At 36.8% G+C, this 16,877-nt stretch overlaps 1 protein-coding gene across 1 annotated transcript in view; it reads right to left on the bottom strand.

Moving 5' to 3' along the window:
- The window catches only part of LOC124153224 (transmembrane protein 151A-like), a 135,592-nt gene that overhangs the window by 65,219 nt on the left and 53,496 nt on the right, over positions 1–16,877 (bottom strand). Inside the window, exon 2 of the mRNA XM_046526323.1 lies at positions 4,714–5,160. Within this exon, the coding sequence (XP_046382279.1) occupies positions 4,714–5,160 (447 nt within the window). The remainder of the gene's footprint in view (positions 1–4,713; positions 5,161–16,877) is intronic.

Genomic DNA, 16,877 nt, shown 5'->3' with positions numbered 1-16,877 from the left:
AGATACGACCTCTGATTACTCCGGAGATCCACGCTGCCGTCTGTTCTCATGTAAAACATAATTGGCTACGTTAAACTCAATGGGGATTGCTATAACACCTCACCAAGTCACCTCAGTCTCTGATTACTGTCACAACTTCCTTTCTTCATTTTATTAAGATAAATATTTTTTCGTTGCCATTTCCTAGCTTCGATCTTAAAATACAACCTTTTCTTGCGACATTTTCCGTATTTAGTCCAGGAACTTAAGCCGTTTTGTGTTCTATAAATGCTCGGCAATCTGATATATTATCGTAATGAACAGTTATTGCATTGCCTAAACGAATAAAATTGGGTTTAACTAATAAATGGATTTGAGGAAAAGATCAGCTGGTGCCAAGAAGCAAGTATTTATTGGAAATTTGTATTACTTTAATCAATAGAGAACATCAACATAGTCTTTCATTATAGTTATTACCTTGCACATGCACTTCCACGCATTAAAATATGCGTAAGTGTATGTTGTACTCGCTTATGCGTTTAGAATTTAAGGTATCTATCCATGAAAATTTCAAAAGGAAAAATTTTGACTTCTCCAGAGTACCGCTAATTATTTTCTTGAAGAAGAAATATTTGCTCTTTGGATTCATAAATTTTTCAGCCTTGGAGGTTTCTTCCGAAAAATCAAATTCTCAGAAATCGGCACGCAAAGAAGATCTGTCTGCGATTGGACGTTTGGAGCAGTCAAATCTACATCGTTCCCTATCGAGTGACTCAGCATAATTTGTCCGGTGAGGAGGAAATCAACAGTTATTAAGAGAGAATAGATTCTGAATAGAACACTTCCTTCTTCACCTTTCACTGTCAATCTCAATGCCAAAAGACTCCTGTCTTCGTCAGCAAAATTCTCCAGCAATGAATTTCAAACGAAAATTGGCCCATCTTTAAGAAAAAACTATTGATAGCATGCGCAACCGATGGCAATGACGATTAAATATGGTAGTCATCCCGTAAACTGTCAGTCATTGCATGATGCCAAGCCATGACTTAAATACCCTAGGTAATAATAAAGCAGGATCATCGTGTTGTTAAAAATAGTGCAAAAAATTAAAATTGGTTTAATATTGTTGCCCAATTAATCAAAACGATAAGTAAATATTTTCCACATAAATCTCTTAAAATGACAGGTCCCTTATTCGGAAATATTTGCAATTCAAAATAAACTTACTGATACGATAAATACATATGAACGTGATGAATTAGCAGCAAAAATAATTTTTAAAGGCTATAGATATATTTTAGGCGCACGTTAGTTGCCATCTCCTAGAATATTTTCATTCATTGGCTCTGCTATAGCCGACGGTTTTTATATGTTCTTTACGTAAACTTCCTAATTACTTGCAGCGCTTTTAGGATGCTACCTATTACGAAAACATGAGACTTAATCGGTCGAAAAAAATCATTCGTGAACAAAATTCTCTGCGGTTATACAGTGTTTCCAAGTAAAATACCCAAGACAGGAGCGTTTTATTTGAAATAAATACTCGCTTTACCTGCCAGGAACCTAATGACTGAGGAATATGCAGGGACTCAAGAGAAATTTCCTCAAATTAAGCAACTCTCTTAAGATATCGATCGTTGAGTTGAAAATCTATCCTATCAGTTTTCATCATCGTTAAACATATCTTTTAATGGTCTATTATCAAACCATAGTCTTGGATAACTCGCCACATTTTATGCTTACTATATTCGGTAGTTTCTGCCTCAAAATTAAGTTCAGGGAAAAGAGAAACGAAAAAACAACCTTAAAAAAACCCCATCAAGAGTGCCATGTCTCAAACTTCAGCTGCAAAACTTCCCGGCGTATGTGGGAAAACGAAGAAACTCAATGGTTGTGAAAATTAATGGTCAGTTTTTTTTAAGAGTGCAGCTTCAAACTTGTCCTAATTACTGTAATGAATGAATGTAGAAATTTGAGGGGAATGTATTCAAATTAAATTCTGTGGATGTACTCTATTGATTAAAGTGATCCAAATTTTAAATAAAGGTCTGTTTATTGGTACCAGCCGTTCTTTTCCACAATTCAATGTTTGCAGCCAAATCTATTTGCAATATGTGTTGATAACGTAGATGAAACATATTGCCGATAATCCTTAATTGGTAATGAGTAACGGAAGTAATTCAGGGAAACCCATAAATGCAGAATTATCAAATTAAAGGTACTTTTCGATAGTTTACCCTCAGAAGCAAGTGAATGAGCAGTTTTTGCAGGATAAAATTGCGCAAATAAGCTCATATTAACATCATTATTTTTCTCACTACATATACATACACTCTAGTTACAAATGAAAGTGATGAAAAATATTAATTTGTTGAAAGAATCTGAATATATTTTGGTATCATTATCTAATTTCCTGAAATGCCGGTGAAAATATTTCATTAATTCTGAAAAAAGGTAACGCAGGTGAAATTGATGCATTTTTATGGAAATATTTAGGATTATAACAATTTAAACTTTTAGTCATAATCTTGACGCTAAAATTTCTCTATGGAGTGACTTTTGCTTATATATGCGTCTAAAAATTTGAAAAAGCCGGCATTTCATGTCTACCAGAGACCTCTTCAATGGATCAATTGCAATCATACGTGAGTGCTCCGAAAAATATGGACTCGTACTCGTATATGCCAAGAAAGTTTGAAATGGCCTGAGCAGGTTAGTTCTCACAATCAATTCTCTCTTATTTCTTCTCCCGCCTTTACGAGGTCGCATCATTCATTTTCATCCGATATTTTTCGCGACAAGTAACTCGTTTAAATAGTACGACATAATCATATAATTTACGGATTCTGATGAGAAAAAACCGTGGTGTTATTCTCCAAATTTTTTCCTTGGTGGTTTTTTTCAAATGTCAAATTTTTATAATATTATAGAGACAGGAAATTTAAAAAATTTGTAAAATCCATGCACTATGAAAATTTCAAGATGGTAAGGTAAGTTTTATGTAGTAATTCGTTAAAAAGCAAAATATGATCGATAGAAAGGCAGCGTCCTCTTAATATGGCCGGTATGACTAAATACTTGATTCAGCTCTCAGTAATGGCGCAGTAGAAGGACAGAAAATGAACTGAAGTTTCTTGTTTTTTACACGTTTATTTTACGGATCATTTTCAGCTTGATTTCCTTTCGGGAATTTCGTTAAAATTGGGTTTTGATGATATTTCTGCTCCTGGCTGAAGCCATTCGTAGAGCTTTATATAATGCTGAATGCTTATTTCACTACCCTAATGTTTAAAACAGCAAAAAATTCCATTATTTGTTTCACGTCTTCAAGGAATGCATTTCATTGCAACGAAGGCATCCCCAAAACCTTAAGACTACTAGGCATGGAAGACACCCTCACGGCCTTCTTCAGTAGACGAAGCGCTGCCTCAACAGGTCGCAGTTTTATGAATTCAAATATTTCAGAATTGATCATCAGACATCTGATGAGGTGAATACTTTAACCTTGTACTTCTACAATCATTCTATTCTTGCCGTCGATGTTTTTCTCACGAGTATACGCTCACCGGTTTCTGATATAATTGTGTTCAGTTAAATCTTTAGCAACTATCATTGGATTTAAAATTTCTTTTTGAAACTTTGTTATTGTATTGGCTACAATACACATATTATGAATTATAAAGTATGTTTTATTATAAGGGATGAAAATGAAGTAACTTTGGACACCAGAACATTGGACGTTACATATGATACACGATAGGGCAGAAAAGCTTTTCATTTCAGCATTCAAATGGTTCTCTGGCGTTTTTTGGCTTCTGGCTGTTGTTGTTTTACCAGAGGTAAATAAAAGCTAAAATAAAAGAATAAGTTATTTGGTCCAAACTTCATTCGCTTTAATTTAGAATTGGGCATTAGCAATGAAACTTTTAATGGCTGTACTCCCCTGTACTCTTGTAATTCTTCTTCCTTTATTTGCTTATTTCCGCTCTGTGGGCAACTCAAGCACCTTAGCTTTGCCGACTGCGCTATTAGGGTGATTTTAGAGCCAGTTTTAATTTTGACAAATATTCCCGCACTTTTACGAATTATTCAAACGTTTGAATTATTCAAGACGATATCTGGCCATATAAAAGAGATATGTTGAGCATTACACCTCTACAATTTATGCATTAAACGAGTCCGTCGAGAATATGGCGACGCAGTCATTATCGGATACAGAAAAAACTCGATTGGGGGGGGGGGGGGGGGGCGCAAAAGATATCTTGAGTTACCTTTACTTTTATCCTAATAAAAAATTAATCAAGTTTGATTGAAATCCTAATTAGAAATAATCATAATTTTAATCAAATTTATAACACACATATACAACGCAATGCTATCTTATGATATAAAAATGTTATAATTGTTATTCTGCAATGTTTGGCAATAAGGGCGGGCCCGCAAGGGGGGGGGGGAGCCGCGACCCATCTGTCTCCGCCACTGGACGCAATAGGCTGCAGAAGCCGTGAGCCTTCGCAGGAGCAACGCTCGAACTTCGTTTTAACGCAGCGTGAAGTGTGCAAGAAGTCAAGACATTCTCAGGTCAACAAGAGAACAGAAGAGAAAGCTTTTATATCATCTGAAAGATGGAACATAAATTTTTCGTAGAACATACATTTGTAATATACATGCTGGCAACTAGTTCATAGAGACGGTAGGACATCGTGGGTAAGAATGTCGAATTTTTCCTCTCACCTGAGTTGCGGCGTAGGCGTCCCCGTGTCGGTAGCGCGTCACCTGCCTTTTCCTCCTCACGTAGTGGTAGCACACCACCTTCCACCAGACGAGCGGCCTGGCCTCCCGCAGACGCCGCACCCGCTCCGTCACGGCCGCGATGTCCACCTTCGGCGTCTCGAGCCTGAGCCGCGCCGTGCAGTGCCAGCATTCGACCAGGTAGACGAGGTAGAGCATGGCCATGAAGGCCACCGGCACGTAAACGTAGCCGTCTCCGCATGGGGATGTCTGGATCGGCGTGCGCTTGATGGGCGACAGCCACACGCTGAACACCACCTTGGTGACCTCGGTGAGGCGGCACCACGTCACCGCACCCAGGCACCCGTAGATGAGCAGCGTGAGCACCAGGCACTTCCAGTTGGCCTCCTTCTGCAGGGTCGCCCACAGGGTCTGCTGGATGGGGCGTTGCTACATTAGTGGGGAGGAGAAAAAAAGTATCGAATCATTTATGGGTCTTAGTAGTGTATAACAAAGCAGCATTAAGTAATATAGCATCGCTTAGAGAGAAGGTGAAAAATTCATCCTGGGAGCAAAAGCATAACATTAATGCCACCATACTCCTGTAGCATTAATATAAACCTGTTGATTCAAGTTTCAGGGCAAAGAGGAATGTTTCAAATCAATAATTTTCCTCGCAAGAAAAATCAGATTGCTATTGTTATCGTACAGCAACTGTTCCTATAGTTTGCCCCACTTTTGCTGCAATTTTTAGAGAAAAGTGGAAAGTTCCGAATCAATCCTTCCGTGAAACGAATAAAGTCTTAGGTTTAAGCGCCTTAGCGTTTGTACAAAGTTTTTAGTTGAATTATTATCGTTAGTGATAACAGATATGTTCGACAAATCGCAGATTAGACCGCTTACAAATAATATAATCGATTTCATAAGACGTTATGAAGTTTACACGACAGTCGATTGGCATCGCATCTTCCTCGGTTCAAGATGAATTTTAGCTTTTCTCGATTAATCCTCGTATAATGGCAATGATATGCTGATTTTTTGTGAACTAACAAAAGCTCTCCTGCAATTTATATCTCCATGGTTACCCCTACTGTAGTAGAATAAAGTGGTTGTTAATGAAGCATCTATTTTTCTCACTATATCACTATATTTACTACACACAGTGTCACTAGTATCACTATATTTTCTGACCATTTCATTTTAGCTTTCCGATGTCAACATGATTATATTCTGATGTATATTCTGTCTCCTCTATTTTTAGGTATCAATTAAAATTCGTCTTCTTTAGTTATCCAAAAGTATTTCCACTCCCGCAAAAGAGTCTATGATGCCCACATTTGAATTTATTTCATCCATTATATTCTCGCTTTGATCCTCAAGTTTCCTGGAGTCCTCATTGTATTCTCATTGTATTTTTATAAGTTTAGAGCAGTAATCGGATCGTGTACTCGTCCTATTTGCCATAGTAATTATTTTAATACCCGCAATATAATTATCAATATAGTTACGTATAAATAAGACTAGAAGATTTGACTTTAATTCATGCCTATCGTTATAACCTTCTACTTTGTAGTGATCATTTATTTTATGTCAAGCCAAAGCCCATAAACCACCCTCAGCGTACCTCATCTCTAGAGAGCTTACCCAAGCGTTGTGGGGGAATAAATCTAGTTCCAAAAGACTTAATCGCATAGACGCTCGAAAACTTTGGCGGAATAAATCCTTTGAAGAACGAGCCCTACAATTATTAATAGTCTTATTTCTACCGGAAAACTAATCCCACTTTATCCTTGCTGTATATCTTGCAAATGCCTCCAAAGGAGATTAATTGGAGAAGCAGCATGAACAGGTTGCCAAACAGTATATTTCAGATAGTGATGGCTCGATTAAAAAAACATGCTTTTGTAATGCAAACTGGCATTACGCCACTTAATAGCTGTTTTCTCTTCATCAAGCTCCAATTAACTGTTTTCTCTCCAGCTCCAATTAAATTGTAAGCTCTCATTACGATGACGTTGAGCGGTTACTCTGAAGCCAAAATATATTTTGTTGGAAAAATTGAAAGCTTTGTGGTGCCTCTCTCTCTCAATTTGAAGCCAAAAGAGTTTCCAGAAAAAGATTTTAGTCAGTTAAGGCTTCCAAAGGCAATTAAAATGTTTTCGGCGGTGCTGGATGCTAATTAATTGAATTGGAAAAGTTTCTGTCTAGTCAATTTTCTCCTGAGAACTGAGTCTTCTAAAATTAACTTTCAATGACTCTAGGAGGACTCAATAACTGGAGAGGAGTAAGGTAAATATCCAGGTATTCTCAAGGAATAAATTTCGGGTTTCCGGCCGGGTGTTGTTTTGGGTAACTGGTCACAACGTTTCGAATCCTGAGTCTACTATCTTCTTCAGGGGTAGAATGTGGAGAATGTTGGCATTTATACCCTCGAGTGCCATTCAAGTGAGCTCTGATTGATTCCTTCTCTATAGGTGTTGTTTTCGTACGTATTTGTTGATTATGCTCTCTCACATACTGCTTAGCTGGAAGCCTTTGTCTCTATTGATGTTATTTTCTTTTAGACTAATAAGTATTGCTTCTTTCACGATGAGATCCCAATTATTGCTCGTGCGGCGTAGAACCTTCATATTTTTTATATTCATTCTTTCTTCAAGGTCCAAGAAATGCTCTGTTACTACTAATTTCATTGGGCGGAACGAGCGCATGCAAAACATAAGGTAATTCGTAAAACGCATGCAAAACATTCAGGAATTCGTAAATTACTTCAGGTCAAAACTTTTGAAAATTTATAACGAGACGTTGATGATCTGGATATTTTTATGCACGATTAAACTTAACATGCTACATAAACGGTCAAAGAGCTTCTGTATGTACGTACGTTGGGAACATAGGCGGATTTAAGGGGGGCACTTACCCCCCCACACGCTTGAAATATAGACGATATTTTAATACAAATAAGTAATACATTTCATATTTTAATATAAAATTTATAAATATTAATAACTTTAATATTAAATAATAATAACTAAAACATAATATTAAATTTAAGAGTATATTTCGTTGAGAAATTGTTGCATGTTATTTTTAATCCCAAATATGAGAAGACCCTGGTGCCCCCCCCAGAAAAAAATCCTGGATCTGCTCTTAGCTGATAGAGTAATTTTGGAAGATTATCGTCATCACTGCGATAGTTTATTTTGCTTGGGTTTGTAGCAGGGCATTTCCATGAAAATGTCAACTTTTTCTCTCGAATTAAAACTTCGGCTGGAAATATTTTATCTTGATATATCAACAGCTTAATGATTGAATTTTAGGAAATCGGTGTTTTAAACATTGTTCAGAGCCTTATTAAGAGTTTTCAAATCATACTTCGATTCACAGAGTCTTGAAGATGTTTTCAATCATCACACTTAGGAGGTTGACCCGGCAGTAATTCCGTCACAAGTTAACTTTGGGCATATTTAGAAGGTGTTTCGATAGTTAATTTTGTCTCTGCATATGAAAATCACCTTCATAAATGTTTTTTAATCATACACAGGGAGAATTTTAGCAATTATTTCGTATTTTACAATTTTATCGAAATATTCTATGGCATATTTTTCTCTGAAGGTAATTCCGTCACAAATGGAATTGCCCAGCAGTCCATATTTAGGTAAGGTGAGAGGGTGATGCTGGAATCTAATTAATTGAAATCTAAAAGTTTCTTTTTGCTCAATTTTTTCCTGATAAATAAGTCTTCCCCAATGAACTTTCTATTACTGTAGGGGGATCCACTGACCGGGGAGAACTTAGGTAAATATTCAGGAATCCGTAAATAATTTCAGCTAAAAAGTCGTTTATTTCAAATGAGGCGTTGGGGATATGGATTTTGTTGGGTAGTATTAAACTTAATACGCCATAGTAACTATTGCAGGTTGTTAGAGCGGCGTCGGCTGGAGTAAAGTGATGTACCTATTCGAGCTACTTGTTATTTAAGCAAAAGAGTCGCCAAAAAAAATAAAGAAAACTTAACTAGACGTGAAATTTGAGTGTAATTTTTCACCTCAGCTCAACGAAAACGTCAAAAATGATTTTTGAGGGGTATTTACGGTACCTAGTCAACTTGATTACGTTCAACACTGCTTCCAACCTTTGCACACCGAACTGTTGACGGCACTATTGACAAAATATTCACAATCCAAGTGTTAAATCCTAAATAAATACATTTATTTATAATTATAAATAAAGGATATGTAAAACGTATGTAAAAGTCGGGAAACTAAATATATTTGCGTAATTTAGCCGAAGTCGGTGTAGTGGTTTTCGTTTTGCTATGTTGGTAACAGAGATTTCTAGCCACCTTGCCAGTTTCACGAAGTTTTTCGAAAATATCTTTCTTATTTTATCATGGAAATATACTTCCCAGTGCATATTTAGATTTTTCATAAAATATTGCTTCTAATGAGTCCTGTGTCCACAACCTCTTGTTACAAACAGATTATTAAAGCGAATTTTAAATTATCCTAATTTTACCGTCATATATTGTCTCATAAACGGCTCATCGGAATCCTTTTTCTTAGAATCATTGAAAGTACATCTTTTTAATAATATGTGACCAAAGTTTCACCAAATTCTTGTCACTTAAACCAAAGCAGTCTAACTACCGTAAAAGCTTCTACTGTATATTAGTTTGGAGTGTAATATTGGAAGCATATCGTCATCACCGAGTTAGTTTATTTTGCTTGGGTTTATAGCAGTTCACATTTAGGAAAGGTGGGAGAACTTCATCCTCAAGGTCTTCTTCACTCGATACAGTTTAACTCAGTCTGTTTGCAAGTTTTGCAGCAGTTTTATTCCACGGAGCGTTAATTAACTCGGCACTCAATTAAATCCTGAACAAATAGACATAAAAATTTCACCTGTTTGCGAATCCCACGCGTTTGGCGCCCTCAACCATGCAGACGAAGCATGCGCAGAGCTCACGCAATTTCGGCGGGGTGAGCGTGGTGTTTTTATGTGTTTATTCTGTTTCGTGTGCAAACCGATTCGCCGTTGCAAACTCACAGTTGTATTTCACAGTTCAATTGGTATTAGGGCGTGTTTCGGTTAACTGCAATATTACTTCGCCTCATCATTAGTCACATATTTTCGTCCATTTTTGGTGCTGTAATCTATACAATCGTCCATAAAATCATTAAGCTGTGATGCCAAACTAATATCTAGGCGATTTAATTAAAAACATGTTCACATAAAGCAATCGACTACTGCCTCCTAATCGCGTAATTCGGTAATAATGAGGTCAAAGAGCGCTCCATTAGTCATTTGGAAGCGTTATTTATGTTAATAAGTCAACCGTATCCAGTAGAATGTAATTTTATCATCCATACCTCGAAAAACTATTTCATCTATTGTAAAATACGCATTTATAAGCTATGCGTCTCGCGCAAAGCCTAAAAATAATAGCGGTGGTTTGTCAAAACGTTATTTTGATGAATTTTTCCCTTCACATCGGAAAAATGTTAGTCTCTGTTAAGGTTCAAATTCATTTGACGCGAATAAACTTTAAAATTCTATAATTAAACTGCTCACTGAGAATAATGAGACATAGATTATTAATCTAGTTTAAGAATAAGTATTAAGAAATTGAAGCCTTGCTTATAAGTCGGTGATGAGTTTTTACCATTGCTTTACCGACTATATGCCTTATCAATCAAGATTATAACTTAAGTGTTCAAAATTAGGATATTTTAAGGCTTATAAATATTTTTAAAAATTTTAACTTACGTGGAAAGGACTAGAAGTTTATTTGCAATATCTATCTAACGAAAACTAAAAAAAAATCAGGTGGCATATTTTAATGGATTGATATTATCCACAATATGAAAACTTACTCATTAATACTTTTATCATCTCCTTATCTACGGCAAACTGCAGAAATTAGTAATGAGATGGTTTCAGGGAATGGCCTTCGTAAGTTTTTTTTTACACTTTGAGGTTAGATTTAGCTATTGGGACCTCGAGGAAACTAGCTTTTCACTGCCATAAACTGTATGGTAGCTAATGAAATTATTTGGGCATGATGCTTAACTAATAACTAGATAGTTTCATTTGAGACATGCCCAATTGGGCATTGCCCATGTTTCACAATCGATAAAAATGGAGAGATAAAATATGAGTCGAAGATAAGACTGGGAAAATGAGGGAATGTTTTAATTCAAGGCCGACAACTCAGACAAGCTGGCCTTGTTTCTTTTCCTCATAAAGTTCCCTCGTCACCCAGGGCAACGGTGATTATAATGAGTGACTGACGATGTGCGTGGAAAAAGTATGCATATGATTCTTGCACCTTTATTTCAATACAGATGATGTTTATTTTGCGCCTTTCTCTGCTTTATTTACTGTACGTTGACTAAGGACATTAAAAAAAGAAAAGAATTCTCCCATGCCTCTTGGTCGTTACGATCGACCTCGGATCTGGGGACTCATTTGTTTCACCTGCTAGCAGACTGTGTTATCAGGTTGGGTACTTTTAAAACACCACCAACTCGGCCCGTGTCGCGCATTTGAATGAATAACTGCTACGGACATTCATATTTCATAACCAGCAACGATGTTATGAGATACTCATAGGTGCTATTTTATGTGTCGCTCCACATTCTCCTCGCCTTAACTTCTGTTCTCATTCATTGAGTTGCCCTTTGTATACGTACACTCCGACAATCACCCTGCGACCATCTCATTGTTCTGAGACTGAATGCCGGAGCAGCAATATAGTTACAGGAATTTCCTTGTGTCAGCAACCCGCAAATCACGGACGTATCAGTTGCAGTGTGCAAACTAATTGCATATTCCGTATTTTCAAAGCCACCTACATCCCTACTGTATCGTAGATCACACTAAATCCACTTCCAACCTCATTTATTCCTTATAGTCAATACAATCTACTTATTTCCCAAATTAATCCTTCCAAATCCCTCTTAACTATCTCCCCCTTTTTTTTAAACAATCCCTTGGTAACCTAACATATACACAAGCTTCAGTCAGATGCAACACTACCATTGAAATAGGAATGCAATGTCGCAGTACTTCTAAAGCCCAACCAATTATCCTTTACTTCTAATAATGAGCAGAAATGGACTTTGTAAGCGTACATGCCAATAAGCTGTTAAAATGTTTGGTGTATCTACGAAGTAATTCATTTTAGCGATTCTTAAGTATAGAATTGATCTATGAGTCTTGCATGTATTACTGCCAATAGGTGTAAGTAACTAATCTTGCCTAAATAACTTTTAGATTGACTTTTCAATCAAGGCGGTACGAACCACGCACCCAACAGAAGGTAGAAGTGACGAAAAAACGGATAACTATATCAGCCCGTGCACACTTGAGAACAAGTCCTTTGGAATTATCATTTTTAAGTCCTAATAGACTGAATTTAGGAGCGAAGAATGATGCTGTTACCGAACCTGAGAGGCTTACGGTTTGATAGTTATTTATGGATCAGAAGCTTGCGATAGAACCGCCAAATTTAGGTTTTCATTTTTAGATGATCCGTTGCGTTACCCGCCTTAAATTTAGTTGGCCTCTCTTTTTTTTGTTTCTCTTCCACCCTGAGTTAAAATTAAACGAAAGCGATGGATTCTCGATTTATGCTATTTCTTTTTCAACCCGCCTTTGCAGGAAATTTAGACCGAAGCGTATGTAAAAATGTGGCATTCATGGCATCGGCAAACATTATGAAAAGTTAAATTGTTTCTATGCCAATCATTTCTGAAACAATTTATCTTTGAGCTTAATTAAAGGAGAGCCTTGAGCGAGTATCAACAATACGAATGCGTTATCTCATCCATTATCAAATAAATTTTTCAGACAATTATAATCGCAAATTTTTGTCCAACCTTTATTATTTTATGTCATTAAAAATGCCGAGCATTACATAAAATGTCAAAAAGGCTTCATACCCAAGAAAAACCGTTTTCATCGCAAGTAAAAGTGCACCCAAAAATATATTTGCATTTTCATAGTTACATTATTTTCTCAGTAACTAACTCAGTTGCCACCATCAAAGCTCTTGTTCAATCAAGCTGAAAGATCAATAATTTCAGACAATTATTGTCACTTACCCTTAATTACTTAATTCGCCAACCCTTAATTACTTAATATCCTTAAAAATCCAGAGTGTTAAATAAAATGTCGAAAATGCTGGATACCCCCAAAATAAAAACGGTTTTCATGGTAACTACAAAGTGAATCCAACAGATTGTAAGCGTTGCTATGCCTCAGTAACCAAGGAGTTCCGAACCCATGTTTATGGTCAAAAATTGGTTAAAATTGACTCCCCTACCACCTGCTGAAGGAATGCAGATCACCCTGAAACACTCTGTATAACAATGCAATCGTGCGCGTGACTGTGAAAAAAGCAACTTGTTTAATCAGTGATTTGGAAAAAAGTGTATCCTAAAAGAGAATTATCGGCTTGATTTATCTAATTAATGTTTTCCTTTTCGGGGCTGCAAATCACGTCCTTGCCGATAGTGGCGGGGCGTACGAGACGCTTAGAAAACCCAGTCCATGGCGTCTTCTTTAAAGGATTTATCGCGATTTTAATTCCAGAGAGTGCGCCGTAGACTCGAAACTTTTTAAGCCTGCCTTGGTCGTTTTCACGATGCGTCGGCGGCGGTATATTTTATTCGTGGGAGACGAGGAAGTCCGCTCTTCGGAATGAAATCCCTCACTCCGACAAAGCGATATTTCAGGCACAGACAAGAGCTTTTACACATGCTGGGAGAAAAGTTCGGCTAGACTTCGGCTGCACTCCTGTGCTGCACTTTTCGATTTGTAACTGCCTGCTTTTTTTGTTCTACTCGTCCACGGGCATTGATCGAAAATTCTTCTCTTTCTCAAAAAAAATAAAAAAATCAGAAATAGCTTGAATCTTTAAAATGAAATTCTTGTTAACCCGCTCGTGGAAAGGGTTAAGATAGAAGGAATTAAAAATGAAAGCTAGGCGTAAAAAATAATCCAAGCTTGAAAAAGCCAAAATGAAGTCATTAAGCTTCTTCGGATGGTTGTGCAAGAGTAAAAATGTCTCGATGGCTCCCTTAGAATTTGATATAATGGTGATATTATCTCAGAGTTTCCCAGTTGTTTGAAACTTGGATTTTTTTAAATGAAAGCGGGAGGACAATCTACAGATAAACTGGCTCATCTCTTAAAAGAGCAAGTGGTTTCATGAATATTAACAAGTTAATCTGCTTTATTAACGGCTATTTTATTGGGAATAGCGAAGTAAATGGATTTACTTAGAATTTGATGGGAAAAAATAAAAGTTTTGGCAAAGGGTCAATATTTATACGTAGATAGGGTTTCTTTTTTAATTTTCAAATATGGAAGCGAAATAAACGCAACAAAACAAAACGATTTTACGGTATGGTACTCCATATTATAACTTTTGTCTTGGTTGTATTGTAGATTCGACCTGGTTGCTTTAGCAAATAATGCTAGGGATTAAAATAGCATCCGTGGTGATGAAAAAAGTCAAAGTTTTTTCATACAGCTTCGTTCTCTGTTCCCATTTTAGTTCTTGGAAATCCCTGGATTAAAAGCTTTCCATTATCTTTAAGCAGATTTTTATCCTCATTATGAAGGCGTTATTCTCCACTGTGGACTTAAGAGTACGAGATATATTTATAATTAATGACTCTGATGACCTTCGTCCTTTCCTAATGTTAAATCCCCTTGCTCGTACGTCATACGCCAGCTTTTATTTTAATGTCATTCTTCTCATTAATTTACTTCTCCTATTATAGCTCTGTACTCTCAGATTTTCGTCTCACTTCCAAGCAAATGAAAACATTCATGTCTTCTTAGCTGCTGCATTATTATACTGGCTTTAATATTTTTATTTATCTTCGCATTCATCGCCTTCTTTCATTTTCGTTCTCATGTATTCCTTTTCTGTTCTTCCATATTGCTACCATTTAAGCATAATTGAATTACAATGACAAAATATTTGAATTTAGCTTCATTGTTGGTGAAGTATCAGATTAATTTTCCGAACTGATGAGCTGAATCTTAGCTTTTAAAGAAGATGTCACGGTAGCTATTTTACAAGTATGAGTGTCATTCCTAATCTACGTTTTCCTTGGCAAGAACTTTATGAATCGGTGTACTCTAACAGAGTAGGCATTTTTCAAGATGTGATGTCTTTTTTTCTATACAGCTACTGGACCGGATCTAGGAATAATCAGTGCATACTTTCAACTGAATATGGAAAGGCTTATATTTTCCAAAAATTGCAAACGCAATGCTAAAAAGTCATGTACTATAGTTTTTAATGTTCTAGGAATGGGTGCTCTTCCAATGAGCACATTAAAAGTTTTTTTTAATGAAGTAAATTGTTTATAATGGGAGAGGATTTTTTTCTGCTTTTTCTCTCCCAAGTACACAAAGAAAATAAGATGTAAATACTCTATTTTTTGTCTGAAGTTGGCTACTTTGATAATCTCGCTTCATGCAAGCTCGATAATAGGGCTTAAGTCTCCTAAAAATTTGAACACATCATCGCGATGCGCTGAGTGGATATTAAAATATGTTTAATATCGTTTTCCCAAACTTTCTCAGTAATAGGGTAGTTTCCTTCACCAAAGAAAACGAAATGCATTGATTGCGATTCCTTACCCACCATTAGTGTATTCATAATAAACAAATTATTTAGTTATTGAAATCCCAGTTTAGACAAATGGCAATGGTCAATTTTATCCTCATTTAAAAAAGGCCAGATTGGCGCCCATGCGATTCCACTCCACGTGACGTCACAGGGACCTAGTTTCTATACGAGTAGATAGGAGTTTTACATTGTCTGAGATTACCAATGCATGCATAAGGCACAGAGCTCAGGGAAACATCTCTTAATAATCACCCATTAAAATTACCTTAGTTCGGAAAGTTTCCTTTGTTTGATAAGGTATTCATAATCCTTCTTTAAGCCAAGCGCTACCTGCTAGCAGGGTACTCTGCTATCTGCCAGCAGCCTGCGTCGTATCAGCGCTCAAATCCTCGCCCCAAGGTCACCTCACATGGCGACAGCTGGAACCAGGAATACGTCACACGGAATTTTCCCAGCATTCCTACTTAGCCGTCGCGTTTTCGCGCGCTTGAAAATTTTCACTTTTCATTTAATCGCGAAAAATATATATCGTCATTCAAAAATCTAAGAGCGAGAAATGCGTACACCAGGAGTAATAATCTTTCGATTTAGGCAATAAAAAATAATAGGGAACCACCCTAATATAGATAGAAGATTAAGCTTGTATACCTAATAAATGGCTTGTGATGGGTAACTTGTATCAATTCGAGTATCTCAGCCTCTCGGATTACCTTTTAGATTCGCCACTGGTGGTAATTTTGAAATATAAAGAAAGCGGATTGAAATAGATCTCGTGCCGACGTTACAAGATAGAATCGATCTCAGCAGCTGATTACCCTTTACCCACGGGAACGCCTCTGCAGGTAGTGAAGATGGATGTTGGCGGTGTAGTGGCCCGTTCCCTCAGGCCGCTTCCGAAACCTCACTCATCCATTTGCTACGAACAGCATTAAGCTTGCGATAAATTTTTTACCCACGAATGCTGGAAAATACGGTGCCATTAAATTGTGTTTCCTGCAACTGACAGTCTGCCATTGTTCTCCATTCACTTTTGATTATACAGGGTGTTTCAGGAGGAATCTGCAATACTTCAGGAGGTGGTGGTAAGGAAGGTAATTTTAATCATTTTTGGCCATAAACATGGGTTCGTAACAGTGGCATAGCCAGAAATTTCGTTCGGGGGGGGTCCAAAACCAGGGGGGACATTTTTTAATAACAGGGTACTAATTAATGAGTTTAAACTAATTTTATCACTTTTCATAATCGAAAAAACTGCATTTGTTAAAAAAATATTTTGAAATTCATGATTTTTTAATATTTTGTTTTCTTTTATGAAGGAAAATAATTATGCTTGTATATTTCGGGGGCGGAGGGGTTCAGGCCCCCGGGCTACGCCACTGGTTCGTAACTCTTTGGTTACTGAGCCATGGCAACGCTAACATTCTTTTGGATTCACTTTGCAGTTACCAAGAAAACTGTTTTTTTGGACATCCAGCATTTTCGACATTTTATTTAACTCTCTGGATTTTTAAGGATA

This window comes from Ischnura elegans, chromosome 2 (genome assembly GCF_921293095.1).
Source record: "Ischnura elegans chromosome 2, ioIscEleg1.1, whole genome shotgun sequence".
In the NCBI taxonomy this organism is placed as follows: domain Eukaryota; kingdom Metazoa; phylum Arthropoda; class Insecta; order Odonata; family Coenagrionidae; genus Ischnura; species Ischnura elegans.
Note: the sequence above shows the minus strand (reverse complement) of the source record. Positions and strands in the feature narration are given on the sequence as shown.